General features: G+C 40.4%; 1 protein-coding gene across 2 annotated transcripts in view; it reads left to right on the forward strand.

The window, feature by feature from the left end:
- The window catches only part of LOC118431892 (pikachurin-like), an 83,447-nt gene that overhangs the window by 26,957 nt on the left and 30,401 nt on the right, over nucleotides 1-26,089 (forward strand). For both annotated transcript variants that reach the window (XM_035843315.1, XM_035843316.1), the window contains exon 2: nucleotides 10,718-10,857. In XM_035843315.1, the coding sequence (XP_035699208.1) occupies nucleotides 10,718-10,857 (140 nt within the window). The remainder of the gene's footprint in view (nucleotides 1-10,717; nucleotides 10,858-26,089) is intronic.

Genomic DNA, 26,089 nt, shown 5'->3' on the forward strand with positions numbered 1-26,089 from the left:
CGATGCCCCCTTGGGGAGGCGAAACATGACATCCGGGCGTGGGTGGTTTGGAATAAACAACGCAGGGCAGGCCATGCGAAATGGCGGGGAAAGGTCGGGCGTCCTTTCAGGAGGCCGTGATTTGTTTTGAATGAACCCCCAGCAATCTCCGCCAAAGCTACATGATTGAAAAACCGACCAGTCCAGATAATTTACCCGAGAAACAGAAAATAAAGTGAGAGGCGAGGCGTAACTCGCACGATCTGTACAAGTTGTGGTGCTATCTGTTTCGGCGCGAAAAGGGGGTTGTTCGATATGTAACGTAGCGATCAAGGGTATGTTGTCAGTAGAACAAACGAGGTCTACAACTGTGAATTCAACCAAAATTCGTGGAAGCTTACGTGTAATTATCACTGTGCTGTTCGGAAAGGAGAAGGTAAGAACTGACCCGAACTCGCTCTTGTAATAGTCCAGAATGGCACGGTGCGTGAACCTCCCAAAAAACCATTGTTTTGATTTCGTCCCGTCGCCGCGCGGTTCACCCGCTGCAGACAAGCTAATTCATGTTCAGTCTCCCGGGGACTATGGCTTCGTAGACAGCTCACAACGCGACTTACAGGTCCACGAAGTTAATTGTCAACAACAACGGACTGGCTTCCAGAATGGCGGTGTGATTTCCCGCCGAAGGGACCGAGGTTCACCGAGCAAAATGGCTGGCATGGCCAGAAGTTTCAATTCTGATTTGTGACGTCAGCGCGCAGGCAATCAGAACGAGGCCATTACGTCATCGGCCAGCGCGGCGGGAGAGGGGAGGAGAGCGCGAAGTTCAAACGTGTCTACAGGGTCATATTGGGCGGATTAATGTAAAAATTGACGTAAATCAACTTTTTAATGAGTAAACTACTGGAAAATAATGAATTGAAGATTTTCTGATGCTTTCCTTTAAGAATCTGTTTATGTCTGCGTATACTAGTAACACTTAACGTTAGCCTATAAGTCACATACTAGAACTGGCTTGTGAGAATTGTTACTGGCATAGCATACCATAATTTGGCATGCATGTTCTATCGTAATAGCAGACTTTGGCAAGAGAGATAAAAACTAGAAAGGCAACATTTTTGAAAAAAATGCAGGATGTCTGCGAAGGGAAAAGAAAGGAAAAATCGCAAGAAAAGAAACAACTAGTAGAAAGGCAACGAGGCGTTGGCAAGCCCCCCTCCCCACACGAACCGTCCGACCGACCGTAACGCCCCGCATGTCTTTTGAGTGCAAGAAAAAAATTGAAAAAAGGCGTGTAAAACGAACGATGCCCTGTTCGCAAGATGAAAACGTTGAAAATACAAGATACATATCTAAAATAGGGAATAAAAAAAAGTGACCCTGCGGGACTCGATCCTGCGCCCTTCAGCGTGTGAGGCCGTATCACTCCCCACAATGCTACGTGGTTTGACATGATTTTGCAACGATTTTTTTTACCTTATAACGTTATGTTACTCAAAGTGGCCCGGCCGGTTTCAATCCTGTGCGTTCATTGGTTTATTCGATGACAAGCATAGAGTGTCGGCCAATCGAAAAGCTGTATTTCACAGCGAAAGGCTTTGTCATCTGTGTTTTCATTGGATCCCGGTTTGAGCAAGCGTTTTGCTGATAGGTTCACATGTGACGTATCCCCGAGAAAACCCCTTTTATGGCCAATCAAAAAGCTGGAAACGTAGAGAGCTTGGTACAGCCCCAGCTTTTCCTGCGTTTTGGTAGAATATCTGCAGGAAAACTATATGTTTGCTGCTTCCGCAAACATAAATAGCCATAGATATGCAATTTAATCAAATTTTTAACATTTTTTTTATCATGCAGCCAAGTTGAAATGGTAAATTTCAACAAGAAAGATTAATAACATTCATTGCCTTGGGCTTCCAAACAATGGGTAGGACAGAAAAAGATTTCATGCTGGAGACATCCCTATACAATCAAGCCCTTACTCTGTAACAGATAGTACAGACAGCTACTGTAAATGCATTTAGTTAATTTCGCTGTAGCAGGAAATGGAGTTTTCTCAGTGGTTTCAAGTTCTCAGTAGCACCATAAACTGCGTAATATAATGGATAAATGTTCGCAGTGGTTTTAAGTTTGCGGTGAAGTGGCCACCGCAAAAACGGTGAACATAAAACTACCGCAAACAATTCTGCATTTACAGTAGTACAGACAAAGATACAACACACAGAAGTGAGTACTCAGTGGCAGGTGGCCTGGAGGCATATGGTGTAACATATGGCCCATATATCTGGGACAGTTTGAGGGGCACTTGACAATCCTGGACAGCTAAATGGGGCAGAACTGACAGACCCCAGGCAGGTGGGAGACAGGTGTGTTGGTTTGCTCAGGGTGAAAATGATTTTCACTATCACACTTGGAGCTGCCTAGCCTGGGTACTATCTGGGTGGGAGTTCACTCCTAATGTTTGCTTCTGCTACCTGTCTGAGGAACTGTACATTCAAATCTTTTGGTTATGACGTTGGTTATTGAGTGAAATAAGGAATGGGTCATAGAGCACTCGTTCGATGACAACAGGCCCTCTCACAAGCGGACTGAGTGTGCTTCGGGCATTCCTTAATTCGCTCATGTGTAAAATTTGGACGATTCCAGACGATAGAGATGACAATGTTCCCAGACGGAACAGGAGAGAAGTGACTGTATATACTTTGTTGTGTATAATGAATGTCAGAGCAAGAAGCGACTTTATATAGCTATATAATAAATGTTGAAGGTAACTACTATCCGGATGGTACCCAGACTAGGAGCTGCCAGAGTTTGTACCAGCAACATACATTGTGCCAGTTTTATCTACAATTTGGTATGATTTATAAAATGTAATAACCAAAGATAATATGGCTATAAAATTTTGAGATCATAGTATCTGTCAAGTCTGAGCAATCTTGGTTTTGTAATGAAACTGTCAAGGAAATTCATACATGTTGTATGTTACATTTACTTTATAATTATATGAATATTTTGACTAAGTGGTTCTCTATATCATAAAATATAAGATCTAAAAATTGTAACATCATAAAATATGGTATGGCTACAATCTTGCTAAGATTGGATTTTCTACCTTGCATTTATTGTCTGGTTTCTACCATTTTTGCGCAATGTCAGTTTTTATTTCCAAATTGTAGATTACGGAATGATCTGTTATTTATTCAGATACAATTCAATCTCTATAAGTATAACTGGATGAAAACGGAGATTACTTCCTAAAAAAAATTAATGCTTGGAGTGACATCCATCACTCGTCTTTAGCATCACTATAATGAATTGGCAGAAAGTGACACTGAAAGAGATAAGAGTGATGGATGTCACTCCGAAGGTCTGGAAGTAAATCTCTGATTTCTGGTTGTGTAAAAAGTCTCTTTATCCACTGTATTTGAATATTGTTTACCTGGATATCTTACATTAAGAAACAGATTTATTGTTTGAGTTGCCACTCTCTAGTCTCCAAGCAGACCCTACAGTGCCTAAAGAGATAGTATCAAAGCTGGCAAAGGAGTATAGCCGGCCAAAGGGAGAAAGCCGGCCAAAGGGAGTCAAGCGGGCACCTGGTGCCGCTATACTAAGTCCCTTGCCAGCTTTGATACTATTTCTAAGGCACCGTAGAGTCTGCTTGGAGACTACCACTCTCTTCTCCCTTCAGTCTGCACCTGTTTTTTAAAAGAGGTTCATGGCTAAGGGAAGTCAGGAGTTTACACAGTAGTTCCCATGTGGTCACTGTTTCACATGACATGGTCAATATGTGAGCAGCAATGTGTGGGGCCTGTGGACATGGGAACTTGATTGTCAGTCATGGTTGTACATATTAAGGTTTTTCATGTGGGTTAAAAGTTAAAGTTAAAGTTTGCCCATACATCTACAGATGCATAGGGTGGCACCCATCTCCACTTCGAAGCCATTGTAGCATTGTTAAGAGCTACATGTCATGGAATTGATAGAAGAAATGGAAATTTTGGAAAATGTTGATTGATTGATGAATTGATAAATTGATTGATTGATTGATTTTTCATCATCATGCTAAGGTGTCATCACTCCCAAGAAGAAACCTCTCCTTAGTTGACTCCATAATTGATTGATTGAATAAAATGTAGAAGCACAGAACAGTATTGAAGTGAAAACTTCGACCAGTGTTGGCACTTGACCTTTCTGTAATGGTCCTATGGAATTATGTAGGACCTATTCTTCGAGTACTGCCCAGTTTCATGTGTGTTGGCATTTGTGCCAAAATGTCAGGGCTACAGATAACCTTCAACGACCTTGAGCTGTCCGATTTTGACCTTGAGCTGTCAGAGGTTGACTTTGAGCTGTGGGAGGTTAACTGTGACTGGCAAGGTCATGACAAGGTCGCGACACGGCATTGCACTTGGTCAGATGTAGTCAGAAAGTCAGGTCTGAATTGAGTTATGTCTTAATTACAGTGTCCCTGTCTTAGAGTACTTGAAGACTCTTGAAAATCACATCTTAATTCATTTAACTTGGCACATGCAGTCAAAACTGCTGGACCAAGAAAACCACTCAAGGGACCCACATGTATAAAATATGGTATATTTGGTCACTATATTTAGCATTCTGAGTCAATGTGAAAATTTACCTGAGTGATCACCAAAAAGTGGTGATATTATAGTGGCCTGGTGGTAGTGGTGAAGAGGTGGTCATTTCTACAGGTGTGACTGTATATCAATGGTCAGGTGGTCCTTATGTAGAGGTGGTCACTTGTACAGGTGTGACTGTATATCAATGGCCAGGTGGTCTTTATGTAGAGGTGGTCACTTGGACAGGTTTGACTACAGGTATATACATGTATATCAACGGTCAGGTGGTCCTTTATGTAGAGGTGGTCACTAGTACAGGTTTGACTGTATGTCAATGATCAGGTGGTCCTTATGTAGAGGTGGTCACTTGTACAAGACTTAGTGTGACTGTATATCAATGGTCAGGTGCCAGGTGGTCCTTATGTAGAGGTGGTCACATAAACATGTTTGACTATACTCTCCCCAGTTTTGCTTCAAGCTCAAGTTCTTTGAACATTTTAAGATTTGGGTACCTTCTATCTCCCAAGGGTGCAGGTACCTAATCTCCAAGCGGATCCATGGTGGCGTAATATAGTATCAAACCCACCGTAGGATCTGCATTCATTCAGCTTCACAAAAGGCTATTAACATCCAATTGTTGCCTAATCAAACTGTGCTTGCTGTGTAGGTGTTAATTGCCCTCCTTCCTGTTTGGCACGGATCTCCTACAGGGATGTGCGCGGGTCAATGAACTTGTCCCAATAAAGAATTGAATTGCTCGTAAAATCATTAGCACCTCGCATATTCGTGTAGCCGTTAATATGGCACAGGAAGGGGCAAAGACACCTTTATTCAATAGAAATGCTCCTCTCTGTTCCAGTGAAGGCAGATCTCCAGTGCCCGTTTGACTCCCTTAGGCCGGCTATACTCCTTGGCCAGTTTTGATACTATCTTATGGCACGGTAGGATCTGCTTGGAGATTAGTAGGTACCCAGAAAAAAAGCATAGGTAGCAAAATCTTATCAGTGATAAAATGTAACATCTGTATCCTCTAAATATTAACAAGAAGACTCTCTTTTCAAAAACCATATGGTAACTATGATTGCTCCTCCTCATTTTAGATATTACCTGTAGAAAAACACAAAAACACTTCCAGTCCTGCTCTCGTAAAATCTACTTGCTAGTGGTAAAATGTAACATCTGTTTTCCACAACTTTGTCTCCCAAGAATTAACGAGCAACTACTCCGTCCGTTTTTCCTCCGGCGGCTACAAATAAACGATCGTTTGATTCCGCTGAAATGGGTCGTTAAGTGGCTCAACGGCACTGCTAGCCTCCTGGGTAGTAAAAAAGCTAGCGGGAGAACCATTTGGGGACGGGGCGCAGCAATTTAGGAACCCAGTTGCCTCGGGTGGGGGTACGATCAATGCAGTTGGGCCTAGGAAAAAAACTGTTGTGTTTATTGTTTCCATACCTACCCTAGAAAAACCTGCCGACCCCTAGACTATTTTTGGGGGGGTGGGCAGTGGAGTTGCATAGCTTCCAGTCAGAATTTTTATTCAGCTTGCTTCCTATTCAAGTAAAAACACTGCTTGTCCTATCTAATCAAGGATAAATGTATCTATCATGGAAAAAATTAAAGTTTGACATTGAAGACAAGTGTCCTCATGCATGCCTTTCAGTATTTTACTTTGTTGAATTGTATACGAGCGATCGCTGTTGTTATTTATATCCAGGGACAGGGTATTCGACGGCTGGTACCTACCAGGACGTCAGTAGATTGGATTAAGAATTGATATTCAAATTTCCAGATCAAATCACTGTTTAATATGTAAATCAATGTTTCGCAAAACACCTGCTTTTTGCCTACCACTGTGTTACCGTGGCATCATCACGATTGCTCGTATTGTTATATGTTTTGGCCAGCCAAAAACAAAATTACAAGAAAAAAAAGATAATCGCAACCTACCAACCCTAATTTTTTCAGGACTGAAACAGGAAACACAACATTTTTTTCCTATAGGCCTTTAACCGCCCGTTACACAGGAGTGATGTGTGCGTGTGGCGCAGAGTTGTTGGGAGGACTGTTCCGTAATTGGTGCTGGGAACTGGAAACACTCGGAGAGATCAACGTTTTATTGCATTGCTCTGATTTGTGGCGAAGTGTATTGAGTCTGTGCATAAGGGTTGTATCTTTTCGAACAGTCTGGTCTGAATTAAAACAATGTTTCACAGTGCCACAAAGTCTGAATTGCATATAATTGGAACTTGAAACACTCAGAGACATCAATGTTTTATTGCATTGCTCTGATTTGCAGTGAAGAGAACTTTATGTGAGGATTGTATATTTCAGTGTTCTAGTCTAAATGAATGTGAGGATCATTATTCTTGTCAAATTGTACCATAAACTCCTATAAAATTGGAGTCGGAAACTTAGTTTGGACTTATGTTGCCCGAGATGATGATGATCATGGAACTGGAAAATCTTAGAGAGATAATCATAAAATTTTTATTGCAATGATTTGTAGCAAAGAGTCTTTGTAGGATTGCTTATATTGACTGCATTCTGGACTAAATAAGTGAAAGGTTTCACCAAGGAGGTATTTTAAAAACCTCCCTAGTTTCACGACTACTTTCAAATTGTGTTGCAAACTCTTAAGAGAGATCAGCATTTTAGTGCTGTGATTTGTTGCTCTATGTAAGGATTGTATAGTTTCAACATTCTGGTCTAAAAGATTGATGTTAAGGTTGTAAGGTTTTTGTCAAAACGTGCTGCAAACTCCTAGATTTATATATTGTGGATCTTGAAACACTCAGAGAGATCAGTGCTTCATTGCTGCAGTTTGCAGCAAAGTAGTGTTATGTAGTTCTGGGTGGTATTTAAAGTTTATTCTGGTTTAAGCAAATGTACAAAATGTAGGGTTTCGGGATTCTTGTCAAACTGTGCTTCAATCCATGAACTCCGAAAATTGCATAATGCTGGAACTAGAAGTACCTATTAAAATTTTATTTCTCTGGTTTGTGGCTCAAGTGCACTACATTTTGTAAGTCTCTACATATTTGCTAGAGCTGAACATATGGCCAGCTTTCTGGTGTAGATAACTCCATTCTTGTAATATTGTGTGGCTGTGACTGCTACCATGACTGTGACATTGCATGCAGGTTTGGCTCTGAATTTAGGTTTCACAGCACTTTTTGCTTTTCAGTAAGCTTTTGTAAAATTGTGCCACAAATTCATGATTTCAGAAATTGCTTCATAGGGTGTAAAATGCTTGTGGTGCTTAAATTGTCTTAATTATGCAGTCTACTTGGCCACTGTATTTCCTCGTTGCAATTCTATCAAATGTAGTACTGAATGGTCTTTACTGAAATCATTACAAAGTTTGCTGTATGAACTCAATAATGAAGACATTGCATTTGGGTCTGGATCAAATTCTACATGAGCTCCACATGTCAAATTGTGCCGGAAACTGGCAATTGCAGAAATTGCTTGACTGGGTGCCAAAGTGCTTTGCTTGCGGTGCTAAAATTGTCTGTAGATTACTCGACAGCAATTTCACCAAATGCCTACTGAATAGGCTTTACTGTAATGATTGGATCTGCTGCACCAAATACTGTAAAGTAAGTTCATATGGATTTGTTTTCTTGGAAGGGAGACAATGGAATGTTCATTGTGGTCTTAAATTTGCAACTAAAAAGGATGTACTTGACAGAAGATACATGTAGGACGAGCATTTTCATTGAGTTTTAGGTTCACGGTGAAGAGCTAGATTTTCAAGAAAAAACATAAACGTATAAAAGCCACCGCAAAACTTTTAACATTTACAGTATATGTACTACAGTAACCGTTGAAGACTTAAAACCTTTTTGATCTTGCACTTGCCCATTCCCACCCACACAGAACTATAATAAGGGCTTAGCAGGCTATTAACCATCATTGCTTGGTCGTTACAAGGCTTCAAAGTGCTTTGCAACATCAAACGCACTCCATGCATGGACTCTGGCTTCCCGTACGGACTAACTTGCATACTAAAACACCGCATTTTGTATGACTTGGAAGTTAGACCACAGAAGTTAATGACTTGTCTTACCGCTGTATCGAATGGGATGAAGTCCCATTTTATACTCTCCTTTGTGAGTCTGACTTGGAAGACAGAAGATACTGGACTCTTGCCAGTCCATTCAAGAAGTCGTAAGGATTACCTGTACGTGCATGGCAGCTGCATGTATTGATAGAGTTTACAAAATATAACTCTAGAGTCTGATACAAAACTTTGGTTTCTAGATCTACATAATTATAGATTCTGTCTTTAATTAAGATAACAGTCTATTTCTCATTGGAATGTTCAGATATTTGTAAGTACTGTAGACATAAAAGGAGGACTGAAACAATGTGAGGAAAGTTTTAATATGTCCTTTGATCTAGATTATCTCTTTAACTTGAGATTTACAGGGAACAAACCTCTCGGTAGCGGCTTCTTAGGGTACAGTAGTAAAACTTCAGGTTTTGCTACAGTTTAAAAAATCAGCGTGTCCCATTCTTGGGTCGGTGGTGTGTATCGGGGCAGAACTGCCAACACTGCGGATTTATCATCATCAATACACGACACGAAATTGTTGTTTTATGATGTGGATAGAGGTGTGTTGTTGATTTTCCGTTTTAAATATGTCATGTTATTTGAAGCTTATGAAAACAGATTTCCATCCTATCCTGCAATGGGTCCTGGAGACAGCTCTGAGTCAAATACTGCAAATACAGAAACTTTCGCGGTAGTATAATGTTCGCGGTTTTCGTGGTGGTTGCTTCACCATGAACTTAAAAACACAGCGAACATTTTTCCATGGCATTAAGAGACTACAGTGCATGGTGATACTGCGAACTTAAAAGTTAAACTACGGCGAAAATTCCCTTTTCCCGGTACCGCGAAATTAAATCCCTGCAAATGCATTTACAGTACTGTATTACTACTACACCAGGTTCAGTGGTGTGTGTCGGGGCAGAACTGCCAACACTGCGGATTTATCATGATCAATACAGGACACGAAATTGCAACCTTGTTTCTTTATTATGGAGAATATAGGTGTGTTGTTGATTTTCCGTGTTAAATATGTCATGTTATTTAAAGCTTATGAAAACAGATTTCCATCCTATCCTGGAATGGGTCCTGGATACAGCCCTGAGTCAAAATACGGATTGAAACTTTCGCAGTAGTATAATGTTCGCGGTTTTCGTGGTGGCCGCTTCACCACAAACTTAAAAACAAAGCGAACATTTTTCCATGGCATTAAGAGACTACAGTGCATGGTGCTACCGCGAACTTAAAACCGACGCGAAAATTCCCTTTTCCCGGTACCGCAAAATTAAATCCCCGCAAACTTAAATGCATTTACAGTACTGGATACTGAAAGCATACTGCTACATCTAGGTTCAGTGGTGTGTATCGAAGCAGAACTGCCAACACTGCGGATTTATCATGATCAATACACGACACGGAATTGCAACCTTGTTTCTTTATGATGGGGATAGATCACAGTGGAGGCGACAAGCTGTGAATATAAACTACTGTGGACAGGTTTTCCTTGGTAGGGTTCAGGTACAGGGCAGGGTTTCCAGTCATTAATGACAAGACTGATGACTTATATGGTCTACAATGTCTGATAGTATTTTCATTGGTTGGTGGCTTGGTCGATTACTTGCTGACAGGATACTTAAAATTCATTCATTACTCTCCCGGCATTTGTTTTTTTGGTGTGTTTTAGTCAGACTCTGTGGTTGAAACATTATTCAGTAGTACAACTTAGTAATACAGTAGAAAAGAAAAAAAAAAAACACCACAAATCTTTTAGATTTACAATTACACAAAGTGAAAGTTATCAATTACATTTTCTTGGATTGTAAATGCTATCCAATTTTGGTTTTCAGGACATCTCAGGGGCTCCCTAGAGACTCCTTTTGGAACTCCATGGTCCATGTAATCCACAAAATTTCTGCTCTGCAATAACAAAGATTTGTTTAATCTTCCCCTACAGTTTGGCAGAGCTCGGATGACTGGGCCAGCGGAGTGGACTATGGGTTCTACAACTCAATACATATAAACTAACAAACAATCTATTCCATGGTCGATGTAATCCACAAAATTTTTGCTCTCCAATGACAAAGTTTTTTCATCTTTCCTTGTACAGTTTGGCAGAGCTCGGGTGACTGGGCCAGCGGAGTGGACTATGGTTTCTACGACTCTGAGGGTGCGTTCGACGCGGAGGGAGGGGGCGTGGCGGCAGAGGCGGTGGATGACTACGCTGTCATCGCAAACGCAGACACACTGGTGAGTGATTTGGTGATTTGTGATGTCTTGAGATTGCAAACGATACAATACACATGAGACACAGGCAGTGGTATGCTGGTGTCGTGGCCCACACCTGAATACTGTACATACATACATATCAATTGGTACAATTATCAAAATACAATCATAGAATACAATTTAGAATTACAAATACATCTATAAAATCAGTCCGTCCAGTTTGCCAGCCTGAGTGATAACTTTCAATTGTGTGTTGTGGGTGAGCTAGTTATGTATATACAAAATGGAGTGACAACTAGCTGACTGCTGCCTACCACTGTGTCCTGGACTCTTGCAGCAGTTTAATCAAAGAAGACACAGACTCCTAGCCGCTGAGGGTCTGATAACATCCTGAGGGTCTAACTCAGTGGTGTATGTTTGGCCCCCCTGCCAGCTTTTTTGGAACTGTAGAAGCCGGTTTAGGTTCAGACTTTAAAGGAGAATAACTCAAGAAGGGATAAATGGATCATCATGATTTTTGGTATGCTGATAGCTTAAGTGATGCTTCTATTGGTCATAGTGTTAGGCAGGAGGTTAGTTTATACGATTAGTATTAGCAAGAAGGCTTTCTGTAAGACCTGTGATCTGTAATTTATGCTGGAACATAAAAATTGTAATTGAGATCTATGCAGGAGATTACCGTAAGCTGTGATAAACAAGTAGCTATCAAATCATGTAGATACAAAATTAAGTTGGTACCAAATTAATGAGCTCTGCTTCCAACAAAGGTGGATTTAGAGATCTAATAGGGGTTCTTGGTTGAGCCTGGCTTTCTATAGAAGTCCCCAGTTAGACTTAGATAAGAATCAGCAATAATAAACAGTGCTGATAAGCTTAATGAGCCCTGTCATGACATGTGGATTACAAAGGTCCCTATGGGGTCTTCATTGTGCCACCAGAGACACTCAGAACACAGATAACAATCTGTACTGATGAGCAGGGTACCCTAATCAGTGCCACTGTCCTGACATGAGGATTATTTAGGTGCCTAAGGGGCCTTGATTGTGCCAAGTTTTAAGGAAGATCATTGCAAGACAAAGAGATAAGAATCAGCAATGATTAAAGGTGTAAGCCAATGAGCTTTTTCATGGATGACAGGCGGGTTATTAGTGCATCTATGGGGCCTTGGCTGTGCCAAAACCTGAGGGAAACTCCAAACAACTGGGTTGAGATAGCAATCAGCAATGATTAAAGTGTAAACTAATGAGCCTTCTGAAGTTCCAGTAGTGACAGGTGGATTATGTTGGCATCTTTGGGGCCTTGGCTGTGCCAAAATACTCTCCTATGTATTGGTGTATCAAATTCTGATGATATTTAAGACTGGAATGACTTAGGGTAATAAAGATTAAAAATCAAAAACTTTCTATCATGACAGGTGGGTTATTTTAAAATCTATGGGGCCATGGCTGTGCCAAGACTCAAGAAAAAGTTTTCAACACCTTGTCATAAGAACTTTCTTTAAGGACAATCTTTTCTACTGGGCTGGTTTCGGGTATTTTGTCAAGTCCCTAGTAATAGTCTTTTTCTGACAGCCTATTCTTCCATCTGGCCTTTCTGATTTCTGCTGGCCAATCGCCAATCAGCTTGCACTAACCAAAACTCCCAGCATCATAGAGGTACCAGGGGGCTGAGGATGGTTAGGCTTATAGGCCCTATTTCTGAAATAAGGCCCGGGATGTTTGCAGAAACGAGAAATGAAACTGTTTACCAAGGAATATAACGTTAGTTCACCTTTATCCGCAGAGTAACCTATATCCGTTGTGTTGCTAAACAGGGTTTTCAGGGATATCAAGTGATGGACGGCAGTTTCAAATTGTACTACATTAAATTTTGTATTTTCAAAATATTGCAGTTTGAAACCACCATCTGTCGACTTGATATCGCTAAATACACTGTTCTTAAAAGAACGGATAAAGGTTACCCTACAGATAAAGGTGAACTAGCATTACACAAATTATGCTCCTGACTTTTTGTTAAGTTCTGTGGGTTTTCTTGCCTTTCTCATCATATTTTTCGTTCCTGAAAGCTATCAGGGTCAGTCCTGGGTTGGCAATAGGGACCTAGGCCTTACTAAGCTATGCACTTCACAAAGCAGGTGGCTTACCAGGGTATCAGATACAATAGAGGCAAGACTATCAGCTTTGACAAGATGTTTGACCTGTCTGCACCAGGCTATTCATCAGTATCATCACCCTCTGCAATTCCAGACCTCACTTTCCCCATGTGAAATCCAGAGCTCATGGGAACAGGCTGACTGGAAGCTTTCCTACTGGGCTGGTGACAAGAAGGGGATGACAGTGTTGCTTTAAATTACTTGTACCACCATTTGTATTGGTCCGAATTCTGATTGCATGCCCCTGACCCTAGCCTCCTCCTACTCTTTTTTATGGTGGGTTCTTTTAAATTCCTTTAACCTGCCTTAATGGCTTGCAATGCCCTACATTATTCTAAAGGACTTCAGCTCTGTAATCTGCCTCCAAGCCTTTCCTCTCGACTGCTGACAACAGACTAGTACATGTTGCAGCTATAACCTGTAGGGATGACAATGACAGTCTGTTCACAAAGCAGTTTTAAGTTTCTACCACTTTGTCTGGTTCTGAATGTTCACATTACCCTTGACCTACCCCCTACTCTTTTTTCTAGTGGCTTTATGGCTTGCAATGACCCACATTAATCTAAAGGACTTTGACTCTGTCATCTGCCTCCAAGCTCTTCCTCTCCACTGGTGAGAACAGACCGGTGCAGCTTTAAATGTAGGGATGACAATGACAGTCTGTTCACATAGCAATTTTAAGTTTCTACCACTTTGTCTGGTTCTGAATGGCCATTGCCCCTGACCCATCCCCTATTCTTCTTTCTGGTGGGTTCTTAAGTCTTATAATGTCCTATATGAATCTAAAGGACTCTGATACTCAGACCAGGTGAAGTCCGGGGATCATGAGAACAGGCTGCCTGGAAGCTTTCCCACTGAGCTGGTGACAAGGGGATGACAAAAACAGTCTGTTCTCGTTGCTGTCTCTTGTCTACCACTTTGTCAGGGTCTGAATGCTGATTGCCCCTGTGTGACCCACCCTTTTCCTTTTTTTTGGTGGGTTCTTCATTTCTTTAACCTACTTACAAATGTAACTTTATGGCTTGCAATGTCCTGTATACATGAATCTAAAGGAATCAACTCCTATAACCAGGTGAAACCCAGAGCTCAGATCAGGGAACAGACTGCCAAGGAAGCTTTCCCACTGAGCTGGTGACAAGGGGATGACTAAAACAGTCTGTTCTCTTTGCTGTTTCATGTCTACCACATTGGCCTTTGTCTGGGTCTAAATTACACTTGGTGATTGTCTGTGACCTGGCCTTAAGCACTTCAGTAAGGTCTTCTCCTCCTTATTTTTAAAGATCTGCTGAGACTGAGAATGTCTCATTGTTGTTTTAGTTTCGGACAGCGGACAGAAAAGTGTGGAGAACAATGACAGCCCTGAGAAGTGAAGACTGATAAGCGGCTAGGATGAGTAAGAATGATGCAGTTACCTTGTCCTTAAACTAGGTCCAAATTCACCATCCCAAATTTTAAGTTGTCTGTTCCACATGACATGACCATGCCAGGACAAAGATGACAATACAGAACAGATAGACCTGGTGCCATAGGTCATCACTTTTGCAATTTAGATTGAGTCCAAGGCCAAAGTGTTTGAAACTGACTACACCAGTTTCTTGTCACAGTCAGAAGGTATTCAAGATGTTAACTTCAATCATTTCTATCAGGCAGGTCTGTAGTGGTTTGCTATTAATTCTACTTTTGATCACAAGGGCCTTGGCAGTCTCAGCGTAGTCTCACACATTTAAATTGATTTTGCACTGGGTACTCTCACTAGTGCCCGGAGTATCAGCCTGCCACAAACAGAGACAATCATTTTATTCACATTCTAATGTCTTGGCATACACAATGTGGGAAAATTTCCTTCTAATTTTGAAATTTGTAAAAGAAAAAAAAAAAGCTTTTAAAGTTTTAACTCAAAAGCATGTTGAGATTCCGTGAACCTACAGTTGAGTTCAAGTCTTGGAAGTTGTCAATGACAAGAGGAAACAGACCTGAGTTGTTGCTTACAGTTCCTGAAAAGTGATCTATGTGATATGTGTGGGAGAAATTCTGGGTGCCTTTTAGTCTCTATTTCAGAACTCATGTGACAGATTGGCTGTGATTTTGCCTATTACAATACTGTCAGAAAGGACATGTTCTTGGATGATTGTCTTTCATTCTAGTCGATCTTGTGGTAACGTTTTAAATCTAGAAAGAGTTCTTATGTCCTTCTAATTTTTGAATTTGCAAGAGAGAAAAGTTTAAAACTTAAAGCAATGATTCCAAGAAGGTACAAATTTGAGGTCAAGCCTTGGAAGTTGTCAATGACAAGGGGAACCAGACCTGGGTTGTTGCTTTCAGGTCCTGAAAAGTGATCTATGTGATATGTGTGGGGAGGGGCCCTCAGTCCATCACAGGAAAGACTTAAGGACCCGTTGATGAATGTCTTGGGAACTTGAGACGTTTGCATGGCACTCATGTCTTCCAACATGGGGTTAAGTAATGGGCAAAGGTCAACTGAAGGTTAGAAGGTCATGACCTTGTTCTGAGCAAGTGCAAAGTTGCAGGGAACCCAGGCCGCATACTGGCACGCAAAGTTGATGCACTTTGCGGCCATGTGGATTCCTTTACTTGGTTCTCTAAAATTGATAAATAAAAGACAAGTGAAAGGACACGACCAAAATAGAAAGCACAATTGAATTAAATGTGTATAATCTTCCGAAGACCTTAATGTTTCCTTTCACCACTACCAAAGAATGTTTTTCCCGTACCACTCATTTGGGAGCCACCAATGTAGTTGATTTTTGTGGTAAAATATGCAATTTTCAGCTTATGAAAGTACATTTTCAACAGTTTCATGCCATTTTTGGGATGGATGGGTTAAAACTATTTTCCGTCCCAACAAGCAAATTTCTGTTCCAGGACGGAAGGAAGTGTTCTAGAAACAGCGCTGAGTACATGCACTGTGAAAAACAAATCACACTAGAATCTTTGGCCCTTAACATTTGTTGTTTACAAAAAAAGTGCTGAATGTAGAGAAATTTTATACAATCACTGAGTCAGAAAGATTTTGCCCTGATGATTGGCATATCACACAGTGTGAAACCCTGTAGGTGACTGATTAACCTGGAGTCAGGAAGATGGGAGTAAATCTGAAACATCTTGTAGACAATAGGGAGATGTCCCTATCACTCAAGTCGCTGGATTGTGGCCAAGTGCACTGATTCCCTACAATTGTGTATGCCTCTCAGTGTAACTTGTTCAACTTAGATGCAATGACCTGATAGTTAGAGTGTTTGCCTTGTATTTGGAAGCTCATCGCTCAAACTCAAAATTTGGTAAAAGGTACAGGGTAAAAATTGTAGCCCCTCAGCCTTTTTGAGGCCGTCAGAGGCAGTCGGTTGTTATCCACTGAGTCTAGGGCACGGTATATTGGCAGGTGGAGCCCGTCCTTCTCCTTCTACCGCCTTTTACCTCCCCAACCAAAGTCAGGTACGCATTTTTACACCTGTGTGGAGTAAAGAAGTTGTGTCAAGTGCCTTTCCTAATACCCCTGTCACATTTGGCGAACATTGATTGGATGACGATTCTGCGGCAATCCCCCGAGCCTTGCTTATAATTATAATTTCATTGCACAACAATTGTACAAGGTGCAAAGTATGGCTTATATGTGACAGGGACAGTTTTCAGATGAAAATACGTACAACCTAGCCTGGGTACCATCCGGAAAGTAGTTCGCTCCGGAGTTCATTATATACAATATAGTCGCTTCTAGCTCCGACATTCATCATACACTATATACAGTCGCTTCTCTGTGTTTCCGTCTGGGAACGCGGAGCATCTAAATGTCTGGAATCGTCCAAATTTTGGACGCAGGCGCCGATTGGTCCCTACACATGAGCGAATTATGGAATGGGTTCAAGCGATCGTTCGAACCGGTATTCCTACACTGGACAAGCTCCCCGCCCGCTCGTGGGAGGCCTGTTGTCATCGAACAAACGCTCTAGAACCCATTTCTACATTCGCTCATTAACTGACGTTACCACCAAACGGTTTGAATGCGCAAGTCTCCAGACGGATAGCAGAAGCGAACATAGGAGTGAACTACTATCCGGATGGTACCCAGGCTACGTACAACCCTCTGTCGATCTTAAATATGCCCGATCTTCCATTGATACACCCAAAAATATGACAGGGGTATGAGGACACAATATTGGTGGCATGTCTGGGAATTTGAACCCTGGATCTCTAGATGTCAACACACTTACTGCTTTCTCTGCTTAGCACTCAGCTCTTACGTTAAGTTATGAGAAAATGTACATTTTGTGTATGTAAGTCAAACACTCTCAGTAGATGGCCTGTGTCCAGCCAAAGGGCAAAAGAAGCAAGAGATGGGCACTACCCCTATACACATAGGGCATGGGAAGTTAGCTTGTTTAAATCACACGGTCTATCCTGAGTCTTCTTTTTGGGGTTTTCATTAATATTGCAATTCACTGGGATTATGGCATCAAACCCACACAATTATCCAGTCTAGACTTGCCAGGTTTGACATCTGTCCAACTCTTGATAATCATGTTGCAAGGCTTGTTTGAAATGCCTAGTCTAAACATTGGTTTTGATGTTGCTTCATACATGCTTCAACCCTTGACTTGTAGTAGTAATAAGTTCCAGTTGTTTTGAATACAGATTTTGCAGAATAAAGGCCACATAAAAAGGCCACACCAATTTAAATTTCATGGTTGTGGGTTTTCTAGAAATAAAGCTTGATCACCATCATCATTTTTCAAATGTATAAATTGTAACATTTGGTCTTAGTGGTAGGATTTGGGCAGTTATCTATATGTCAATATGACGCGTCTATGCTATACACTCTCACAATAAGCCAAGGATTCAGTATACAGTTTGATGTGACCTTTATTTATACTACGACTCGATACATAGACAAGTGAATGGATACAAGTAATACAAGATAAGATACCTGGACAGATGCGAGCGGATGATACTAACTAACCGGTTACGTAGCTACGGCGGCGGAAGATGCGGTTGTCCTTGTCCCTAAGTCTGCTTCTGAAGTAAATATTATATGTTTCACTGTCAACATGAAAACAAAGTCTTATTGGGGAAAATCTGTATTTTTGTGCACACAAAAGTTTCAGGGAGTGATTTCATTAGTAAGATTCAAGGATATAGGAAAATTCTTTTACACAACAAGTTGATACTCACTGTTGCTTACTGGTTGTGTAAAAGATTTGTCCTACACTAGTACTGTAAATGCATTTAAGTTTGCGGGGATTTAATTTCACAGTAGCACCTTGCACCGTAGTCTCTTACTACCATGGAAAAATGTCCATGGTGGTTTTAAGTTTGCGGTGAATTGGCAACTCAAAAACCGGGAACGTAAGACCACCGTGAAAAATTTATGCATTTACAGTACCTCTCTCTCATTCTCTCGGTTTAAGGTCCGTTCACCATTTTGCAAGGAGTGGAAGTAAGAGTTTAGTGCATGAAATCTCTGAGAACTGACAAATTAAATAAGTGTGCCCTAAACTCAGCTGATTGCATCCAGAGTTTTGACATGGTTCCAACAGTTCATCTAGCCCAGGACATGTTTTTGTCCATTTCTCAGTTAGTGTTCCAATTAAACTCTTATCAAGAGTCTACTAGGGTTTATAGTGTCCTCTGAAGCTTCCCAATCGTCTGGTTTAGACATCAGAATCTTGAAATCCTTCCAAATCCAGTTTTAAGTCTCCACCTGTTTTTCTCCTCTTCAAAGTAAATTGTTTTTGATCTAATTCTGGAGGGGTGTAGCTGGCTTGTAAATGTGCAGAGTTGTTTTGTCTATGTTTCTTTATTTTGACATCGGTCCAGCTTCTGTTTTTATATTTTGACCGCTATGACTCTGTGGTCGTGAAGTTGTGGTGGCACCGTGGCTTTGTGGGTAGGGTATGCTACTCAAAATCCCTGACAGGTTGTGATGTTTTGGCTCTGATTTGACTTTTAAGACATGTTTTTTCCTTCTTTCTAAATGTCTTTTCAAGTTCTTATAACATCTCCAGCTTGATTTTTTTTTTCCATTCCACTTATTGCTAACCCAACAACATTTGAAGTTATATGCTTGGTTACCATCTCTCATTTTCATCATTTTTGCGTCATAAAGTTCAAATCAGCATCCGTGCAACCAGCACGATCAGATGATGATAATGAATTTCTACAAGATTATTATTAAGTGTGAAGACTATCCGACTTCTGCCTACCCCTGTGGGATCCCAGCAGCAGTATAATCAAAAATGGATACGAAGACGAAGAAGACATGCAATAAAATTTCCTTCCCAGGTCAGGAATATTGGTCCTGCACAGAGCTTCAAAATGTAGCTCTGACTTCATAGAAAACTTTTGCAGACTCAGATAGTGATTAAGTCACTTACTAAGTTACGTAAGATCATGATATGGTTTGAAGTTAGCTATTATTTTTCCCTTTTGAAGAGTGATGTCAATTTAAAGCAAGTTCCTCTCATAAACTGTAAATCATACAACTTTTTTTGTTATCTACATGTATATTGAAAACATCTGAGATGGAGTTTTATATTTTTACTTTTATAATGATTCACATGTTAAACCATTGCCCTTCTCCTTCAGACCTATAACTCCTCTCAAATTTTAATCACACACAAATCTAGCAGGATTAATAGTCTATAGAATTACCTGGTGCAGGTACATGTATTTCCTGTTTTGACATGGGTCCAACATCCAGTTTAATTCCTGACTTGTTTTCTCTCCTTTTCGCCCCGAGGCATGTATCAATTTGCTCCCCTAAGCAAAGTGTTCCACACAAACACCTGCATGTCTGACACTGCACTGCAGGGTAGGGCATCAGATTATCCCTTGGAGTTAGGCCAAGATTCTGGTAGGGCCTAGGAAAAAAAATGTTGTGTTTCCTGTTTCCCTACCTACAATGAAAAGTCTAGTAGATTAGAATTTAGAGGGTAAGTCCCTATATTTTTCCGTGTTGGAAGTAAAGTTCAGCAATTTTCTCTATAAGTCTAGTAGATGTTTTGGGGGGGTGGGCAGTGGAGTCACATATATTGTTGCTTCCAGTTAGAGTTTTTATTCAGCCTGCTTCTTGTTGAAGTAAAAACAAGTTGCTTGTCCTATCTAATGAAGGATACACATGTAGATGTATCTACTATGCACAACATTCAAGTTTGACTTTGAAAGACTCTTAGTGTTCTCATGCATTTCAGTTTACTTTCATTGTTGTTTAACTGTATTCATTTTTTGCTATATGTCACATTTAAGTTTTGGCCATCGTAAGAAAATTACAAGAAAAAAAATAATCCCTACCTACTGATACTGCACTGCAAGGTGGGGCATCAAGTCATCCCTTATGCTGGAGGCAGGCCAAGATTCTGGTGTTAAGATCAGTAGGAGGTTAACAGCGTGGCAAGAGCAACTGAGTTGATGGTTTGTAGTAAAGGTGGTTGCCAGATCTTCTTTGACTAGTGAAAGCAAAATACAGTTTCGTGTAATTGATTTAAGCAGTTTTTGTAGCAAGGATCAATTACAATGCTTGACTTGGTAGTTAAGATCAGTAGGAGGTTAACGGTGTGGCCAGAGCAACTGAGTTGAGGGTTTGTAGTAAAGGTGGTTACCAGATCTTCTATGACTAATGTATGCAAAATACAGTTTCATATAATTGATTTAAGGTTGATTTAAGCAAGTTTTTGGTGCAAGGATCAATTACAATGCTTGACTTGGTAGTTAAGATCAGTAGGAGGTTAACAGGGGGCAAGAGCAACTGAGTTGAGGGTTTGTGGTAATGCCAATATTCTGGTATACGTAGTTAAAATCAGCAGGAGATTAACAGTGTGGCCAGAGCAACTGAGTTGATGGTTGTGGTAATGCCAAGATTCTGGTGGTTAACATCAGTAGGAGATTAACAATGTGGCCAGAGCAACTGAGTTGATGGTATGTAGTAAAGGTGGTTGCCAAATCTTCTATGACTAGTGAAAGCAAAATACAGTTTCATATAATTGATTAAGGTTGATTTAAGCAAGTTTTTTGGTGCAAGGATCAATTACAATGCTTGACTTGGTAGTTGAAATCAGTAGGAGGTTAACGATGTGGCCAGAGCAACTGAGTTGATGGTTTGTAGTAAAGGTGGATGCCAGGTCTTTTTCATGAATGACTAATGAAAGCAAAATACAGTTTCATGTAATTGTTTAAGGTTGATTTAAGCAAGTTTTTGGTAGTAAATTCAGTAGTAGATTAACAGAGGGCAAGAGCAACTGAGTTTAGGGTTTGTGGTAACACTTATTCACCTTTATCTGAGGGGTAACCTATATCCGTTGTTTAAAATATGCTTTACAGATGTCAAATTGACGGACGGTTGTTTCAAACGGGGTCAAGAGCAACTGAGTTGATGGTTTGTAGTAAAGGTGGATGCCAGGTCTTTTTCATGTATGACTAATGAAAGCAAAATACATGTAATTGATTTAAGGTTGATTTAAGCAAGTTTTTGGTGCAAGGAATAATTACACAGCTTGACTTGGTAATTAAATTCAGTAGAAGGTTCAACCATGTGGCAGGAGCAACTGAGTTGATGCTTAATGTGGTAAATGTTGAATGTACAAAATAAGTGTTGATTTGTAGATTGATTGATTTATGTAAAGTGCAATTTTATGGGGGCTGGGATATCTCAATGATTCTGTTTGATGATATCTCAAGGACTGATGGGCAACTGTTAGGGCTGGGTATCGGTACAGCGTACCGGTACAAAACCATTTTTTTCTTATTGGACCGGTCCAGAAAAACAGAGAAATTATAAGTCCATTTTGTCGACATGATGAGGAACGAAAATCTGTGGATATTAAAGAATCTGATGCAGAAATACCACCCCAAACATTAACCTAGCCTTTCAATTGAGGGCGATTTTGTAGTTAATGTAATGTAAACGTTCAACTTGGAATTTGGAAAAGCATGATGGAAAAAAAATTTTGATTAAGGATTCTTTGCTGTCAATTAACAGGAATGAAGATAACCAAACAAAAAAAATTGAGCTGGCTGGAGCCCTAGGAGAAGTTTATGAATTTCTGTGGGTCATTCATTCCCTTCCTCTAATTGAATTCAGATTTATCTTTGCAACAAAACTGCAAGACACTGAAATGTTCCCTTTGGCATTTCTAGTTTCATCAGCCTCCTCATGGGGCCTTATGCACTTTAATATGGCCCTGACCTATGGGGTCTTGGGTGCCATTTGGTCCCAGTGGTGTCATTGCACAGCAAAGTGAGAGTCTAATGGTGTGTAGCAGCCCTTATCGAAAACTACTGACAGACAAGCCCTGGGGGACCACAGCTAGTATGACCTTGAAGTAATTTGTTTCACCTTGAGATGATATCAGCTTGCAGAACTACATGTAACATGAGAAAGGCCAAGAGAGATGTTGTAGATTGTGTTGAGCTTCAGTAACATGTTGTCAGCATATGATTCTTACTTGGAAATTCCTACAGTCAGATGTGCAAAGGCTTGATTTGACAGGTCCTTGGCTGCAGTATACTGTAAATGCATTTAAGGTTGCGGGGATTTAATTTCGTGGTAGGGGGGGAAAAGGACTTTTCGCTCTGGTTTTAAGTCATGGTAGCACCATGTACTGTAGTCTTACTGCCATGGAAAAATGTTCGCAGTGGTTTTTATTAATTAATCTTAATTAACCAGCAGGCTGTGTTATTAACTTTGTCACAGGGGATTTAATTTCGTGGTAGTGGGGAAAAAGGACTTTTCGCTGTGGTTTCAAGTTCGCGGTAGCACCATGTACTGTAGTCTCTTACTGCCATGATGGGAAAATGTTCGCGGCGGTTTTAAGTTCACGGTGAAATGACATTAAACCACTGCGAAAGTTTATGCATTTACAATAAGTAGCTGCTAATGCATTACATGCCAGCATAGCTCCCATGGTGTGTTAGAATCTCATAAATGTAGTAGATTTTGCAAAATCTTCTGGGCTTTTAATTTTGAGGGTGGTCTGGATGCCACATTAGAATTGCAATTTTTGCCCACAATTTGACAAAATTGACCCGCTAGTAACCTAAGATTTCAATGCAAATTGCTGGAGCCGAATTGAAGTGATTTTGGAGTGGCAAGCAATTTAGAGGGGATTACTATTTGCAAAACATGTTGTTCAGAGTGAGTGGCTGTCTAGTGTATCAATCCCGAGCAACATGGAAAGTGGAAAAGTTCACAACATGTCATCTTCTCTAGATCTGCTAGAAAAGCTACCGAAATTGTTACAAAATTGTTTTAAAGAATACAGAAATGGAGATTTTTTTACAATTTTTAATTCACATTACAGGTACAAAACTTGTCAGTATTCTAGAATTTGACTTTTGTAACTGAATCAAATGGTTTGTACCTAATAGCATGTCAACAATTTGTATTTCTCGTGGAAGTTGCCAAATGATAGGCTTTCAATCTTCTTTTCCCCTGTAATTTCAAGGTGGATAGGAGACCATAAGTGCTAAGGGCTAAGTGGGTTTTGTAAGTAATTGTAGGTTGTAGATGTGGTACATGTACATTTTATTCCAGCCAATTGCATGAAGGACACTATTCATATTTTAAGAAAAACTAGTGTACTGTACTATCTAATGTTACTGTAAGGGCTCTCTTAGAATACATCAGATCGTTGTTGGAGTTAGGAACTGTTATAGCCTGCTTGAAATGGCATCAAAATTGCACTTAGTATATTACTTACGGCCAAGGAGGTTTTTTTTTAAATCTCAAGAATGTGACAAAGCCATTAAAAAGAGAAAAACAGACTGTCATCTTCAGAGTTTGAGAAGACTCTTAAAGGAGTATGAATCTCATGAATTGACAGCCTTTTTGATTGATTTAGTTGGGTCTTGACACCAGACTTGTATTGGTGACTCTGAAATAGACACAGAGTCAGCTAAAACTTTTGAGTAAAAGTTGATCCTGTACACCGGCGGAGAACCTCCATGGAATGTTCAGAATTCCCAAGGAGGGAAGGAATTGTGGGGGAAGGAGTGGGGGAGATCGGAAGTCTCAGGTTTTTAGGGGAGCTCAGAAATGTAATCTTATCTCCCACAACCCTGTCTCAACCACTCTTGCTTACAAATGCAGGGGTCGAAATCTTGCTTACAAATGCAGGGGTCGAAATACTTTTTTCAGCATACCTGCACTGGTGCAGGTATCACTGAAAATTACCTGCACCAGACAAATTTTACCTGCACCACTCTGAATTTATGAAGTATGGATCCTACTACAATTGTTCAGGAGCCATTGCTATTTTTCCCTCTATACTCTATGATAGAGTATAAGGGTAACAGTCAATCCAGCTAATAACAATCCACGCACACCCACATCGCATGACATTAATGTATAAAACCCAGTACATGGACCAGTGCAGGTTAGGTGCAGGTAGACACCAGAAATACCTGCACAGCTCCAATTTTACCTGCACTAACCTGCATATGCAGGTGGTATTTCGAGCCCTGAAAGGGGATGTCCCTGTAGCTCAACTGGTAGCAGCCTCACAGTTCAGCTCAGCACAATGACAAGACTCAAATTGTTGGAAGGGCATTTCAGTTGGGGCTGCATCTGTCTTTCAGAAGTGGAATGTAAAATTGGGGATCCTAATACTATTTGAGGAGGTGCTGGATGGTATACAACAATCAATTAAATTGCACTTCAACAATTATTTACCGTCAATGCTTAACGTATAAAGTGGGCTGGTATCAAAAATAGCTGGATACGCCACACAGAAAAGGCATCTATAGAACCTCCTAGATGCTTAAGGCCACGATTATAACTAAATAGTCAGTATTAGATGTTGATCCCAGGACTCAATATACCCTTTGACCCAGGCAACCTGGATTATAAGAAAAGTTTCCTTGATTGCACATTAGGTAACTGTCACTCAAATAAGTGGATATTAAGTTTTGGAAACGGTCAGTCAGGTTGTCAATGACACAGTTTGACTAATATTGAGCCCTTTAATAAAAAGCTCGGTATAGTCTGAGCGCTGCACACCCTTCCCCCAAATCTCCTTACTAGTACTTCATTATCTGGTGCAGGTCGCAGCCAGAAAGTGAAAAGTGCAATCTTGCAGAACGTTTAATCTCCCTTAGGCTGCAGCAAGTCACTTTTATGGATGACATTGATGTACAGATTGATTTTTGCCTGATTAAAAAAAAAAGAATTTGATATTAGCCAGAAGATTTACTTGCTAATGGCCTTACTTCTCTCCCAACACATGACAAACTGATTTCTGCAATTTCCTAGGCAGCTAAATCCACCCAATTCAGCAGTTTTTATCACTTATTTTTACCTTCTGCAGAGACTGTCATCCTTGAAACTTACTTGCTATAGTCCTTCTCTCCCAGCACATGAGAAACTCATTTGTACAATTTCCTAGGCAGTTAAATCCACCCAATTCAGTCCGGACATGGTGTCATCACTTCAATCTTTTTTTTTCCACTTGCTAATCAGAGCTTGAGTCTGCACAGGATGTCAACCATGGGATTTACTTGCTGTGGCCTTGCCTCTCTCCCAACACATGAGAAACTGATTTCTGCAATTTCCTAGGCAGTTAAATCCACCCAATTCAGCCCGGACATGGTTTCCATCTCACCCTGACACCCTATATATCTGCTCTGTCAGCTCGGAGTGTCCAGGGTGCAAATCTTCTCAGCCAGGCAATGACCTTGGGCCAAAATAGAACATTCCAAGGTCACCGTGTGTATAGTTCCTGGTGGAAGTTGATAGCCTGATGGTTTGGAGGTTGTCATAACATTACGGCAGAGGCCAGAGAAAAGTTTCAAATGTTTACAAAGTTTTGAAAATGAAAGCACTTAACTTCTAAGGATATGTGATAAAAGAATTGTTGCTACAAAGAAGCTTTAACGTTACTGTTTTGTCTAACATTTAATGTTACTATGCCTAAAACTACACCAAAAAACTGTAATTTTAGCTTAAAGCAGGTAATCATACAAACTTAAGACTATTTGGTCTTGGGTGGCATAAAACGTTTTCTTGCAATTATTTCAGTTGTAAGTATTTAAAGGATTCTGGAATTTTTTAAAAGGTTTTCCTGTCTATATAATCTTGCATATGTTAACGGACTA

Source organism: Branchiostoma floridae, chromosome 15, assembly GCF_000003815.2.
Source record: "Branchiostoma floridae strain S238N-H82 chromosome 15, Bfl_VNyyK, whole genome shotgun sequence".
NCBI lineage: Eukaryota > Metazoa > Chordata > Leptocardii > Amphioxiformes > Branchiostomatidae > Branchiostoma > Branchiostoma floridae.